Source organism: Symphalangus syndactylus, chromosome 22 (assembly GCF_028878055.3).
Source record: "Symphalangus syndactylus isolate Jambi chromosome 22, NHGRI_mSymSyn1-v2.1_pri, whole genome shotgun sequence".
In the NCBI taxonomy this organism is placed as follows: domain Eukaryota; kingdom Metazoa; phylum Chordata; class Mammalia; order Primates; family Hylobatidae; genus Symphalangus; species Symphalangus syndactylus.
The window spans coordinates 21,871,555-21,886,418 of record NC_072444.2 but is presented as its reverse complement, the minus strand read 5'-3'; the positions used below and the strand labels follow the sequence as shown (position 1 = coordinate 21,886,418).

Here is a 14,864-nt window from a genome sequence, read left to right as displayed (position 1 = left end):
ACCAGAAATAGGTCAGGCACAATGGCTCAAGCCTGTAACCCCTGCACTTTGGGAGGCTAAGGCAAGCCAATCACTTGAGTCCAGGAGTTCAAGACCAGACTGAGTAACATGGCATAACCCTGTCTCTACTAAAAATACAAAAATTAACTGGGAGGGAGGTGCACACCTGTAGTCCGAGCTACTCAGGAGGCTGAGGTGGGAGGATCTCTTGAGCCCAGGAAGTCGAGACTGCAATAAGCCAAGATCGCGTCACTGCACTCCAGCCTAGGCGACAGAATGAGACCCTATCTCCAAAAAAAAAAAGCCCAAAAAACAAGAAATAGGCTGGCATAAGGACAGCTTAACAGACCTCAGGGTGGAGCCTTGTGGGGAAGCCCAACGTGTCACTATTGCACAGCATATTCACACTGCAGTCCGGGGGTGCTTTGGCAAGCAAGGCACATGGGAGGCACGGCTGGGACTCAGAGGACCCAGGTTCTGGCCAGGTCTCTTCTCTGGATAATTGTGTTCCCTTGGACAAGAGACCTAACCTCCCTGAGCACAGGGTTCTCACCCTTGTTGCCTTCCTGGGATGGGATAAGGATCAAGTGAAATAAGACATGAATAAATGGGGCTGGGTGCAGTGGTACACGCCTGTAGTTAGAGCTACTTGGGAGGGTCTCTTGAGCCCAGGAGTTGGAGACCAGCCTGGGCAACATAGCAAGATCCCAGAAAAACACGGGGAAATGTTTTGAAAAAAGCAAAAGTCTCTTTTGTAAGGAAGAAGAAAGAGTTGGAGCAAAATGAGGGAAGAAATACGCAAAAGAGAGTCCATATTTGCCTCAGATTTATTTTTTAAGATTAATGCAATATAGGAAAAATTAACAATTTTTAAAACTTCACTTAGAACTCACAGATTACAGCTGTTCAGACTCTAGTAGGCCCCAGCTTGCTGATCTATGATACTGGTTTGTGTGTAGCCAAAAATCCCTACAGACCAGTGGTTGTCAGGCGAGGAAAGTTTCATACCCCAGGACATATTTGGCAACACCTGAGAACATTTTTGTTTGGCACCACTCAGGAAGACGTGTTACTGGCATTGAGGTGAGGGACAGTGCTGAACATCCCACAATGCACAGGACAGCCTCACAGCAAAGGGTGACCTGGCCCCACATGTCAGTAGTGCAGAGGTTAATCCCTGCTCTAGAGAGAACACAGGGATCACGGGACACAAGTCACTAGCCCCGGACCAGCCACTGCTCAAGAGGCCACGTGCAATCCACGGCATTCATCTGTCCCTCTTCCTCCACTGTTCAGCACTTGTCGCCAATCTGGAAGCTGCTAAGAGCCTGTCTGTCACTGGCAGAAAAAGAGCAGACCCTGTGCCAGCTGCAAAGTCCTTGAGTTGCAGGAAAGTCCAGGCCTCAGCCATTTTCAGGCCTGGGACAGGAAGGCTTTGGAGTGCAAGATAAGGCAGGGTGAGGGGCCCTGGCCTTAGGACGTTTTAAAGAAAAGTTTCTTCCGGAGGAAGTTAAAGCAACCAGGCATCTGTTTATAAATCCCTTTCACCGAAACAGCATTAGCGACCTATAAGACATGACCATGGAGAGCTCTGTGAGTTCAGTTCTCTGGACTGAAGGAAGAATTCAAGAGGGGCTGGAGGGAATGTCCACTCAACTCGCACCTTAAAAACAGCTCAAACTGCAGCCTCTTTCAGCAGGAGGGCTTAAAGAACACGCACCTCAACTTCACCTTTAAAAAACTCAAAATTCAAAATTTCCAAATTTATAAAGTTCAAATCAGACTGAAATATTTGCAAGGAGTAAGGAGTGGCCCCAGCCCCGCAGCCCCTTCTCATGGCATGAATACCTGAGCAGAGCAGCAGGGGCCCACACGTCCTGCCTCCCCAAGGCAGCCACAAGGCTATGGGACCCTCAGAGGAAGCAACTGCTCTGAGTCAGGTTTCCATGGAGTAGGACTGGGCCTATCAGGCCACCCTTCCCTATCTGTTTCCTCACTGGGGCCTCCTGAGAAGGCGATGTACAAGGAGGGGTTCACAATTCTTGAGGGTCAAGAGTAGAAGACTGCAGGATCCTCACAGGGTACAGGGAGGGGCCCATGACCCGCCTTCAGGGTCTGGACAGAGCCATCCTGCGCTGGCACTGAGGACCAGCTCCATCAGTGGAGGAGCGGGAGGTGTCAACCTGGGGACCTTGAAGGAGACAGGGAAGGCAACTCTTTGAATAAAGGGCAAACGTCACCACAGGCAGGAATGCCTCTCATAAAGAGACACAAAAGTGCCGACTCCAAGGCTCAGAGGCAGGAGTCTACTACCTTTTACCCTTGGTTTGGGCCTGCCCTGCTCACCCCCAAATCCCCAGCCCCAGGAGGACACGCCGCCCCCCAGCAGCCTCCCCTCTCCTCTGCAGAGGAAGGCAGCACTCACCCTGAGCAGGAGGGACTGCAGGTCTTCAGAGCGAGCCCACTGCTCAAAGATGTCGTCCAGGGTCTCAACATACCAGGAGCCACTCTTGGGGTCCCTCCAAGAAACAAAACCTTTGGAGGGAGGAGGGCTGAACACTGCTGGAGAGCCACCCCCCACCGGCCCCGCCCCCCGCCATCCTGGCCATGCACGCAGGCTCGGGCGCCCTCCAGACCTTGACTCATGCATACATCCAGCAGGAGCAGCCTGGCCCCTGAGGCTCTGCCCTCATCATGATCTTATTTCACCCTCATGACCATCTCCTGATTCTGGCTATGATTCCCGTTTTCTCGGCAAGGAAACCAAGCCTTGGAAAAGTCAAGTGACTCATCCAAGGCATAAGAAAGGAAGGAAACTGCTGGGCACAGGGGCTCACACCTGCAATCCCAGCATTTTGGAAGGCCGAGGTGGGCAAATCACTTGAGGTCAGGAGTTCCTGACCAGCCTGGCCAACATGGTGAAACCCCGTGTCTACTAAAAATACAAAAATTAGCTGGGTGTGGTGGCGCATGCCTGTAATCCCAGCTACTTAGGAGGCTGAGGCAGGAGAATTACTTCAACCCGGGAGGTGGAGGTTGCAGTGAGCTGAGATCGCGCCACTGCACTCCAGCCTGGGCGACAGGGCAAGACTCCATCTCAAAAAAAAAGGCCTGGCGCGGTGGCTCACGCCTGTAATCCCAGCACTTTGGGAGGCCGAGGCAGGTGGATCACGAGGTCAGGAGATCGAGACCATCCTGGCTAACACGGTGAAACCCCATCTCTACTAAAAATACAAAAAATTAGCCAGGCGTGGTGGCAGGTGCTTGTAGTCCCAGCTACTCAGGAGGCTGAGGCAGGAGAATGGCGTGAACCTGGGAGGCAGAGCTTTCAGTGAGCCAAGATCGTGCCACTGCACTCCAGCCTGGGCGACAGAGCGAGACTCTAACTAAAAAAAAAAAAAAAGGAAGGAAACTACTGCTTGCTGCACCTACTATGTGCCACGCACTGTGCTCAGTGACGTGCCAGCCACCTTGTTTAATCCCCATGGCAACCCCTGAGGCACGATTCCTATTCCCCTGCTAAAGATGCGAAGGCAGAGGCAGGGTCAGGCAGAGGAGAGGCAAGTGAGGCACAGGAACCCAAGGGTGCAGGCCTCCTTGCTGTGCGCATCCTTGCCCGCTCAGCCTGAGCCGAAGCTCAGAGAAGAGAAGTAACTTGCTCAGGGTCACAGAGGGGCAAAAGACAGAACCAGGACTCATACCCTGGTCTTTTCTCTCACCACACAGCTGCCTCTAGGGCAGACGGGAAGACCCACTGGCTGTGAGGACGAGCCCTTCTGATGTGCTGACCTGGGAAAGTAGAGTAGGACACAAAGATGTCACTGGGTGTGGGCAAACTAGATATGGCGTCCAGCTGGTCGAAGGTCCTCAAACCTTCCTGGAACGGGATGGCGTCTGGCTCGGGGTTACTGCCAGGGGACTCATCTTCAGGGGAAGTGGAGGCCACCTCAAACCCATGGTCTTTCTGCTCTGCAGGAAGCAGAAACAAACACCCCTTGTCATTGAAATACACAGACAAGGATGGTTCAACATATGAAAGTCGGTGTAATATACTACATTAACAGTGTGAAAGGAAAATAAATCTTGGGACCCCAAACTCATTAAGCCAAACGGAAAAGTCAAGCTGGGAACTGGGTCACACAAACCTGCCTCCCTGTTTTGGTTCGTAAATAAGATGGCTACAAGATGAACAGCTACACACCTCTTTCATATTTTGCCCACAAGGAAATTCCTGGTGAGCTCCAAGATAGTTGTCTTGGAGCTCATGGCAATGTAAATGGATAGCTTATCTTTACAGAGGCATCACCCCTCTGCCCACCTGGCACAAATGCGTATCTGATTATTCCCCTGCCCCATTTGTCTTTGTTATCTTATGTAAAAATGCAGGTTCCCTGCATTTTCCCCTGCCCTATGTTACCTTAACGTAAAAATGCAAATTCACTGAGCCAGACAAAGGCATGAATGACTATTTTTTCCCTACCCTGCTCTTACATGAAAACTGTGTACTTCTCAATATCCCGCCCTTTCCCCTTTAAATTTGGAACCCTAAAATTCATGTTCGGAGAAAGGCATAGACCTGTCTCCTGGGCACGCGTCCTTAACTTTGGCAAAAGAAACTTCTTAAATTGACTGAGACCTGTCTCAGATTTTTGGGGTTCATAAGAGAATGAAAAAAACCTTACATCATCATCTCAATTGATGCAGAAAAAAGCACATGACAAAATTCAACAAGCTTTCATGATAAAAACAGTCAACAAACTCAGAATAGAAGGAAACTACCTCAACATAATAAAAGCCATATATGAAAAACCCACAGCAAACATTATACTCAATGGTGAAAGACTGAAACCTTTTTCTATAAGATCAGGAAGAAGGCAAGAATTCCTGCTTTTGCCACTTCTATTCAACACATTACTAGAAGTTAATAGAGCAAGGAGGCAAGAAAAAGAAAAGACATTCAAATTGGAAAGAAGGAGTAAAATTATCTCTACTCACAGATGGTATGATTTTATATGCAGAAAACCCTAAAGATTAAACACTATTAGAACAAATAAAATTAGCATATTAGCAGGATACGAAGCCAACCACAAAAAATACTTCCATTTCTATACACTAACAATGAACAATCAGAAAAAGAAATTACAAAAATGGTTCCATTGACAATAGCATCAAAAATAATAAAATGGTTAGAAATTAACTTAACCAAGATGAAAGACTTGTAAAATGAAAACTACAAAACATTGCTGAAAGAAATTAAAGAAGGCTGGACGCCATGGCTCACGCCTGTAATCTCAACACTTTGGGAGGCTGAGGCAGGTGGATCCCTTGAGCCCAGGAGTTCCAGACCAGCAAAACCTCATCTCTACACATAATAAAAAATTTAGCCAGGTGTGGTGGCACATGCCTGTGGTCCCAGCTACTCGTGAGGCTGAGGTGGGAGAACCACTTGAGTCCAAGCAGTTGAGGATGCAGTGTGCCGTGATCGCGCCACTGCACTTCAGCCTGGGTGACAAAGCAAGACCCAGTCTCAAAAAAGAAAAAGAGCTGGGCACAGTGGCTCACCCCTGTAATCCCAGCACTTTGGGAGGTGAAGGCGGGCAGATCACCTGAGGTCAGGAGTTTGAAACACGCCTGGCCAACATGGTAAAACGCCATCTCTACTAAAAAATACAAAAATTACCCAGGCGTGGTGGTGGGCACCTGTAATCCCAGCTACGTGGGAGGCTGAAGCAGGAAAATCGCTTGAATCCGGGAGGCGGAGGTTGCAGTGAGTCAAGATCATGCCACTGCACTCCAGCCTGCGCAACAGAGCAGGACTCCATCAAAAAAAAAAAAGAAAAGAAAAAGAAAGGAAAGGGAAAGGGAAAGGGAAAGGGAAAGGGAAGGAAAGGAAAGGAAAGGAAAGGAAAGGAAAGGAAAGGAAAGGAAAGGAAAGGAAAAAAGAAAAGAAAGAAAAAAGAAAAGAAAAGAAAAAGGAAGAAAGAAAAAGAGAAAGAAAGAAGAAAGACAGTAAAAGAAAGAAAGAACAAGATATAGGCCAGGCACAGTGGCTCATGCCTGTAATCCCAGCACTTTGGGAGACTGAGGCTGGTGGATTACTAGGTCAGGAGATTGAGACCATCCTGGCCAACATGGTGAAACCCCGTCTCTACTAAAAATACAAAACTTAGCTGGGCATGGTGGCGAGTGCCTGTAATCCCAGCTACTCAGGAGGCTGAGGCAGGAGAATTGCTTGAACCAGGGAGTCAAAGGTTGCAGTGAGCCAAGACGGCGCCATAGCCCTCCAGTCTGATAACAGAGCCAGACTCTGTCTCAAAAAAAAAAAAAAAAGGATATAAATAAATGGAAATATATCCTATGTTCGTGGATTAGAAAACTTAAAGATCTCAATACTACCCAAAGCAATCTATAGATTAAATGCAATCCCTATCAAAATCCCAATGATGTTTTTTGCAGAAATAAAATCTATCCTAAAATCCACACGAGAATCTCAAGGGACCCCAAATAGACAAAACAATCTGGAAAAAGAGCAAAATTGGAGGACTCACACTTTCTGATTTCAAAACTTACTACAAAGCTACAGTAATCAAAACAGTATGGTACTGGCATAAAGACAGACATAGGTCAGTGTCATTGACTAGAGCCTAGACATGTACCCTCACATGCATGGTCAAATGAATTTTGAAAAGGGTGGCAGGACCATTCAGTGGGGAGAGGGCAGTGGTGTTTTGTTTTGTTTTGTTTTGTCCTGGGGGATTGTTTTTTGTTTTTGTTTTTGTTTTTTGAGAGAGTCTCATTCTGTCACCCAGGCTGGAGTGCAGTGGTGCAACCACAGCTCACTGCAGCCTTGACCTCCCAGGCTCAAGTGATCCCCCCACCTCAGCCTCTCAAGTAGCTGGGACTACAGGTGCCACCACACCCAGTTAATTTTTGTATTTTTTGTAGAGACAGGATCTTGCCATGTTGCCCAGGCTGGTCTCAAACTCCTGGCTCAAGCAATCTGTCTGCCTTGGCCTCCCAAAGTGCTGGGATTACAGGCATTTTTTTTTTTTAAGAGACACACTTTTGCTCTGTTGCCCAGATTGAAGTGGCATGATCTTAGCTCACTCCAGCCTCAAACTCCTAAGCTCAAGCAATCATCCCAAAAAAATGGTTAAGATAGTAAATTTTATGTTATATGTATTTTGCCACAATTTTTAAAAAGCCATATAAAACTTGTCTTTTCTTAGAAATATAGTTGAGGAAACTGTCCACTATATCACAGGCACTCACTCAAACCCTTTACTCAGGCTGTCAAGGTCACAGTATCCCCTTTAAGACAACCAAGGGAAGAAATGTGTCTGGGGTCCCTATTCCTGACTTCTGTCTTGCAAATACCAGATATAGAACTATAGAACACCAGATTCCATGGATCTTGAAAGTGATCTTTTTTTTTTTTTTTGAGACAGAGTCTTGCTCTGTCATCCAGGGTGGAGTGCAGTGGCGCGATGGCTCACTGCAAGCTTCGCCTCCTGGGTTCAAGCAATTCTCCTGTCTCAGCCTCCCAAGTAGCTGGGACTACAGGCATGTGCCACCACACCTGGCTAATTTGTTGTAGAGATGGGGTTTCACCGTGTTAGCCAGGATGGTCTTGATCTCCCGACCTTGTGATCTGCCCGCCTCGGCCCCCCAAAGTGCTGGGATGAAAGGCGTGAGCCACCGCCCCTGGCCAGTGATCTTATTTCCAATGGTGGCTGGAAAGCGTAAAAAATGCGCAGGCCACCTCTAGCAAGTAGCTATCACTATTCCATTTAATGTAATTAGGCAACTGAGACTCAGAAAAATTAAGGGGTTTCCCCCCAGACAGAGGCTGACTGGGACTTTGACCTACCTCATTTTTGAGTCTACTATTACCAATGGCTGGGATTTTTCCATGTTTCTTTACATCTGCAAAGTGATTTTATCTCTAAAATCAGTCATTGTATACCTTAAATTTTTAATTCACTTGTACATTAGAGAACTGTAGAAAGCTGCATGACATCCTAGGATGTATTTTTGGAATCCAAACTTTTACTTTTCTTCTCTCCTTGTGTTCCCTATTTTGTCCTAGTGTTATCATTTGTACTTCCTGCACTGTGGCAAATCCTTTTCTAGAACCAAAGAAGCCATCAGAAAAGTACCAAATAGACACCAAGTCATGGGTAATGAAATCCATGGATATGTTTACACCTTCGAATCCAGTAATTTCCTAAGAAAATAAATGCAGTCAAAAGCTTTCTGTATAAAGACACCTGTGGTTGTGTGAGCCAAAAATTAGGTATCACCCAAATGGCCGACATTAGGAAAATGGTTTAGTAAATTAGTGCATGTCATGAAAATGGCCCATTATAAAGCCATTTGAGCTAGTGATGATGAAGGCCATGGAGATCTGGGGAACTGCTTAAGGGATAATGTTAGCTGAGAAAAGCAGACTGTGCTCGTGGGATGGAATCCAAAAGGAAGATGCAAAAATGAGATGGCTGTATTAGCTTATAACATTCTGAATGATTTTTTTTTTTAGGTTGCCATATTTTTTGTTTTTTCCATTTTAAAATCTAGACTCCCCAAAGGCAGTGCCAAGCTTGGAAAACCGACAGGTCCTGGCAGGACGTGTGCCCCACATGGCTCAGCTACAGAGCCACTGAAGTGGAGACACTGAGGGAGGTCTTCCGGGATGAGGTCTTCTGCAGTAGGGCTCATGGTGGGTGAGATAAGGCGGAGCACAGAGGGCTACTCAGGAAAGAAGGCATCTAACAAGAGCTTTGGTTAAAATATATATATGTAACTATGTATATATACTGCAGAAAAAAAAAAGAGAATTTTTTTAAAAAAATAGGCTGAAGTTGGAGTAGGAGTGGTCCAGAGGGTCCCCTGCGAAAACACTCCTGGAGAATGTGACTGTGATCCGGGCCCTGACGCCATCAGGGAGAACAGTCCTGGTGAGAGACACAGCAAGGGCTGTGGCTGCAACGCAGACAGGTTTGCATGGCTGGATGTATGTGACTGAGGGAAGTCACGGTTTACCCAGAGGAGCTGGGGGCCCATCTGGCAGCGACAGAGGTGGTTCTGGCAACCCCATAATAGTAACACCAAAATCTATTGACCTCTTACCCCACACAGCTAAAGCTCAGAAACGATTGGTCATTGGTATTCTCCCAGCTGATGTGAGGGGCGCGGAATTCTGCCCCATGCTTGTTTGCCTCTTAACTATCCTGCTGCTTCTCACGGAGGCCCCCAGCCTCCAAAGGGGGGCCTCTTTGATCTGTGATGCCATATTTTTCTCTAGATTTCATGGTTCATCGCTTTTGGTTGTTTTCTTGGTAGAGATTCCGGAATCTGCCCCAGGTGTCTGGGAATGACATGAAGCAGCACAGCAAGGAGGCCTGAGGCATGAATGTGACTGCCTGGCAGCCTGCGGGGGCAGGGGGACACCTAAGCGGGGGATGCCGTAAGAATGGCCAGAAGAGACAGGGTGAGCAGAGAGGCTGAGAAGAGACAACAGATCAGAGCAGGGGGTGTGGGGGAAAAGAAAGAGTGGGTCAGGCAGGGTGCTAAGGCAGCTCCGTTCCCGTTTCAGCCTCAGCCCACAAATCTGATGTGAAGGCCTTGCCTAGGGTGTTCTGCATTGTATGCATGGCTTGGTTCTTAGAGAGCCTCGGTTCTTAGAGAGCCTCATTAATGCAAAACTCCCCTTAAGGCAGGACTCATTCCCCACAAGAATAAATATACAGTAGGAGGAGGAGATATTCCCTCCGCACAGAAAATCCACAACCACTGCAGCATATTGTCATTGCTTTCTGCCTTCTCAGCCCGATCTCTCAAATCCCAGAGGGGTCACCCCAAAATTGACGGCTCAGCCTCAGAGAGGCAGCCACTTGGTTGCCTATTACGCTGACGTTGCACACCAAAGTTATCGACTTTAAGGCACATTTTTCAGCCCTGGTGCTGTTACCTCCTAATGAAGGGGTGGATGACATGTTGGAAGGTTTTAAAATTATTATTTAAAAATGGTTTTAAAATTATTACAATAGTGAGTTACAAAATAGCAATAGAAGAGTCCTCAAAACCCAGGACAGGTGTTCTGATGCATGTAAACAGACACTTCGCCAGGCACTAGTGAAGAACGGGGACCTATTTCTGCTCTCAGCTGATGTGGCGCCACCATGTGGTAACAGCGTTAAGCACCAGGTCACGCAGCCTGCGGAGGCAAAGCAAGGACCCGACTCCAAAGGGATATCTTAATCACTGCATGCTGGCTTTGAAAGCTTGCTGTTTTCTGTGAGTTTTGTTTTAATGATGGAAATCTACATTATGCCAAATTTGGCTCATAGTTTTTTTTTTATTTTTTATTTTTTTAGAGACAGGTGACAGACTGGCTCTGACACCCAGGCCGGAGTGCAATAGTGCAAACATGGCTCACTGTAGTCTCGACCTCCAGGGCTCAAGCCATCTTCCTGCCTAAACATTCCAAGTAGCTGGGACCATAGGCACACACCACCACGCCTGGCTAATGTTTTAAAATTTGTTATAGAGACTGGTCTCAAACTCCTCGTCTCAAGAGATCCTCCCACCTCGGCCTCCCAAACTGTTGGGATTACAGGCGTGAACCACCACAGATGCTTTTATATGGTTCTCCTTTAAATTCAAATTAGAATCCACATGAGATGCAACCAGACTGTGGGCTCTGTGCCAGGCTGGGGGCCTGGCTGCAGGGTAGGCCTGGCCCTCCCCTCAGAGCTGACCAGGGGATAAGCCCATCTCAATACAATGAGACAGTGCTATGGTAGGGGAGGGACAGAGGCTGCAGAAGCACAAAGGCCAGCTAACCCTGACTTTGGCCAAGAAAGGGAGTGTTTAGGGAAGTGACAATAAATTGTAACCAGCAGGATGGATGATTAAGAGTCAGCCAGGTGCCAGGCACGGTGGCTCATGCCTGTTATCCCAGCACTTTGGGAGGCGGAGGTGGGAGTATCACTTGAGCCCAACAGTTCAAGACTAACCTGGGCAATATAGTGAGACCCCCATCTCTAAAACAAAATAAGTAAAAATGAATTTTAAAGAAAGAGTTAGCCAGGGGAGCAGGTAGAAGAGCAAGCAAGAGCCTGGACATCCTGCGATGGCTGGGCCATGCTGGGGACTCGGAGCATGACAGGCTGGGGGAGGTGAAGTGGCAGGGGCCAGGTTACCAAAGGCCTTGGAAGCCCTGCTACCGAGTCCTAAGAGTGACAGCAGATATTCACGTGACAAATGCCTTCCCTGGTGTTGAGACTGAGACTGGATGGGGCATGGGAGGAGCCCAAGACCTGCTAACTGTCCAGAAAACAGGTATGCCCGCTCAGCCTGCATTCCTAATTCCCTTGCCCTTTTTTGTCTTTCATTTGATTCATAGGAGAAAGAGGGACCGCAGGCTCCAAAGGAAGAGCACTGCTGGACCACACACTGTGGATAAGACAGGAGGTGAGGCAGAGCAGGGTTTCTACAGCCCCGAGAGTGGCAGCCTTCCTCGCTTCCTGTTACTGTTGTCCTGAGGGAACTGTGCTGGCGAGAGCCGGGTGGGGGACTCTTATGTGACACTGGGTCCTCCGGGGTGGGAGTGGGGGGTAGTCTAGGTTTTCGGTTATTAAAATGAACCAGTCACTGTATACACACCAATTAGTGCATTAAATATTATTAAAGTTGCCCAGGCACAGTGGCTCACGCTTGTAATCCCAGCACTTTGGGAGGCCAAAGTGGGCAGATTGCTTGAAGCCAGGAGTTCAAGACCAGCCTGGGCAACATGGCAAAACCCTGTCTCTACAAAAAAAAATATAGAAAAATTAGCTGGGTGTGGTAGTGTGCACCTGTAGCCCCAGCTACTCAGGAGGCTGAGGTGGGAGGATCACCTGAGCTTGGGAGTGGGTTCTGTTATTTTCCCCATTTTCTGAGCTGTCTAGAGATGAACTGGCCCAGGGTCGTGTGATAGATAGGTCAGTAGCCTATCAGGGTTAATCAAGTGTTCTCAATCACTTGTGGTCATGTCATGGGCATGGGTCATGACAGTGACTTAATACAGTTCATGTCAAATTATAAATTCCAGGAGACTGAAACTCTGTTTTTCCCCTATCCCCAGCACCTAACACACAGCCTGGTATATACAGCTGGGGCTCAATAAACACTTACTGGATGAATGATGTGACCAGAGGCTGCTCTCCTAGGTAGCCTCCACCCAACTCTGCCAACATGGAATAGGGATGGGGCAGTTGGATGTGCACAGGAGAAATATACAACAGGTGCCCATGTCACAGCTGGACAAGCTGGACAGTGCTATGGTATAACAGTGCTCACTTCTCTGGCAGATCAGGCTGGAGGCAAGGAACTGATATAATTTCTGAATGTCCCAGTCCATGGAGAGCCTAGGGGAGAGGGGACTCCCTGGGACAGAATTTCTAGTGCTCCCTGATATTCCTGTCATGACCCACAAACTAGGAACCCCATGTTTGTCTCTCTTCTCTCCTTTTTTATAAGAAAATCAGGTAACACTGTAATAGGAGTTAAGTTTAAAATCAGAGCATACAGCAAAACTACAAAGAATCCAAGTAATCGTTTAAAAAACAAAACAAAAATAGAGACAGGATCTCGCTGTGTTGCCCAGGCTGGACTCAAACTCCTGGCTCAAGCAATCCTCCTGCCTCGGCCTCCCAAAATGTTGGGTATGAGACACTGAGCCCAGCCCAAGTCATCTTTAAATGTTCCTCGAACCCCCACGACTATGCTTTTGAAAATTCCAATATTTAAATTCTTTGGTTTCTCCATGCAGTTTAGCTGTGGCCACCCTTTCTCTGGGATAGTGGAAACGGGGTCTAGTTGATGGAGGTCAGGGGAATGGTGACAAGAAAAATAAAAAGAGGTTTCTCCTCTCTTTTCTGCTTTCTTTTTGCCAAGTCTTTGGAATTGAAGCTGCCAAAGTTACTCGAGCCCATGATGCCACTGTGCCATGAAACAGAAGACTCTGACCTCTACAAAGTAGACAGAGTGAGGCCTGCTCCAGCCAGGCAGAGGTGCTGCCAAAAAGGGACCATGTGTGGTACCCTCTGACTGCCTGGAGAGACCTCATGGGCCCTGTGAGGGGCAGGCTGGAGAAAGAAGCAGGTGGTGGCTCCCTCCCCACCAGACCCACCCAGAGGGAGGCCGAGATGCTGCTTACCCCCACCACAAGCCTGGATAAAAAAGAGCTTGGGCTTCCCTCCCAGGCTGGGGCAGCTGGTCCCATTGAAGATGTTCACAATCTTCTCGACCGACACAGGGCATCCATCTGTGCCGTAGACAGCCCCTGGGAACTGCAGGTGGCTGGCCTAGAAGACCAAGAACCCTGGTTACAAAACCAAGAAGTTGGAGTAGGAATCCAACAGCCTGTTCAGAGGTTTTGTGGGAGCCAAGGATTCGGAAGGTCAAAGCCAGGGGCACGAGGCTGATTGAGACAGAGCACGTTGGTTCTGGAAAGACCCTGGTCAGCATCTGGAAAGATACCTTGACAGCAAGGGGTCGCATGTCAAACTCATGTGCCTCTAGGGGCCAGTGTGCCTGGAGAGTGCTGGCTGCGGCCTCTAGACCAGTGGTTCTCAAAGTTTGGCCCCTGCAGCAGCGGCATCAATATCGCTTGGGAACTTGTAAAAAATGCGATTCCTGGGCTCCACCCAGACCTCCTAATCAGCAGTCTGGTCCTCCAGGCCCCTCTGACTGAGGCAGCTCCACGCTGAGAGTGGCTGCTTTAAATCAGTTCAGCTCAGACCTCAAGTGCATGGAAATCACCTAGAAACCTTGTTGCTGGGTGGACTCGGAATGGAGAGGTCCAGGGTAGGGCCTGGGAGTCCACATTCCTCACGAGCTCTAGGGACCACATTATGAGGGAAAGGACCAAAGGGAAAGCCCTGCCCAGCCACAGGCTGGAGTTTTACTGGCTGAGGATGCTGGCCTCGTCAGGCCAGACCTTTGCAGTTTGTCAAGAGAAACTAGAAATCCTGATTTTTATGTGAAATTTGCCAGTTTTCAAAACACCATGCAGCCCACAGGGGGACTCCAGGCCCCAGCTTGTAACTGTGATCTGTCCAACTCCTCAACTTAAAAGATGAGGAAACTGAGGCCCAGGAAGGGGTAAGGGCTTAATCACAATGACAAATACATAAGGGGCCAAGCCCCCAGTGGGCCTGGTGTCCTGAGTCCCACCAGCAGCAAGGGGCCTGGGGCAATGCCTCACAGGACAGAGACAGGAGCTGAGACAACATGTGTGCTGTACCTGCCTCTGAACAAACTCTGGGGGCAGGAGCTTCGTGAGCAGACCTGGTCTCTGCCCTCCCTCTCCCAGAGGGCTTCTCCCAGGAACACCGACCTGCCCAGGACAGTGCAGCCAACTCCTCAGAGGACCACATGGCTCCCAAGAAAACAACGGGAGGTGGGCAGGGCCCCACAGCCCTTTTCCACAAAGCCAAGGGTGTTTTGGACACAGGAAGGGACATGGCCCCTGCACAGCCTCTTGGCACGGCCTTTACCCAATGCCTGCCTAAGGAGGAGAGGGAGGCTTCCTACCTGACAGCCGTGAGAGAGAATGACCACCACGCAGCAGTCCAGAGCACCGTGATCCTGCCGCGCCAGTTCCAGCAAAGCCAGCACCATTTCCTACAAGAAAGGGCTGCAGGTGAGCCAGAAGCACCGATAGGTCTGGATGCAGACTGGGCCCTTCCTGACAATAAAAGGGCCCAGCCTGGCCAGGCATGGTGGTTCATGCCTGTAATCCCAGCACTTTGGGAGGCCAAGGCAGGCGGACCATTTGAGGTCAGGAGTTCGAGACCAGCCTGGCCAACGTGGTGAAA

General features: G+C 48.7%; 1 protein-coding gene across 6 annotated transcripts in view; it reads right to left on the bottom strand.

Moving 5' to 3' along the window:
- Positions 1-813: 813 nt before the first annotated feature.
- CASP9 (caspase 9) overlaps positions 814-14,864 on the bottom strand; it is a 32,216-nt gene continuing 18,165 nt past the window's right edge. The window contains exons 5-9 of one of the 6 annotated variants that reach the window (XM_063631833.1): positions 14,581-14,670; positions 13,202-13,349; positions 3,790-3,969; positions 2,426-2,535; positions 814-2,191 (exon numbers count right to left, since the gene is read on the bottom strand). In XM_063631833.1, coding sequence (XP_063487903.1) covers positions 2,075-2,191; positions 2,426-2,535; positions 3,790-3,969; positions 13,202-13,349; positions 14,581-14,670 — 645 coding nt within the window. In that variant the 3' untranslated portion in view covers positions 814-2,074. The remainder of the gene's footprint in view (positions 2,192-2,425; positions 2,536-3,789; positions 3,970-13,201; positions 13,350-14,580; positions 14,671-14,864) is intronic. The other 5 variants (XM_055262198.2, XM_063631836.1, XM_055262199.2 and 2 more) reach the window with 5 other exon arrangements.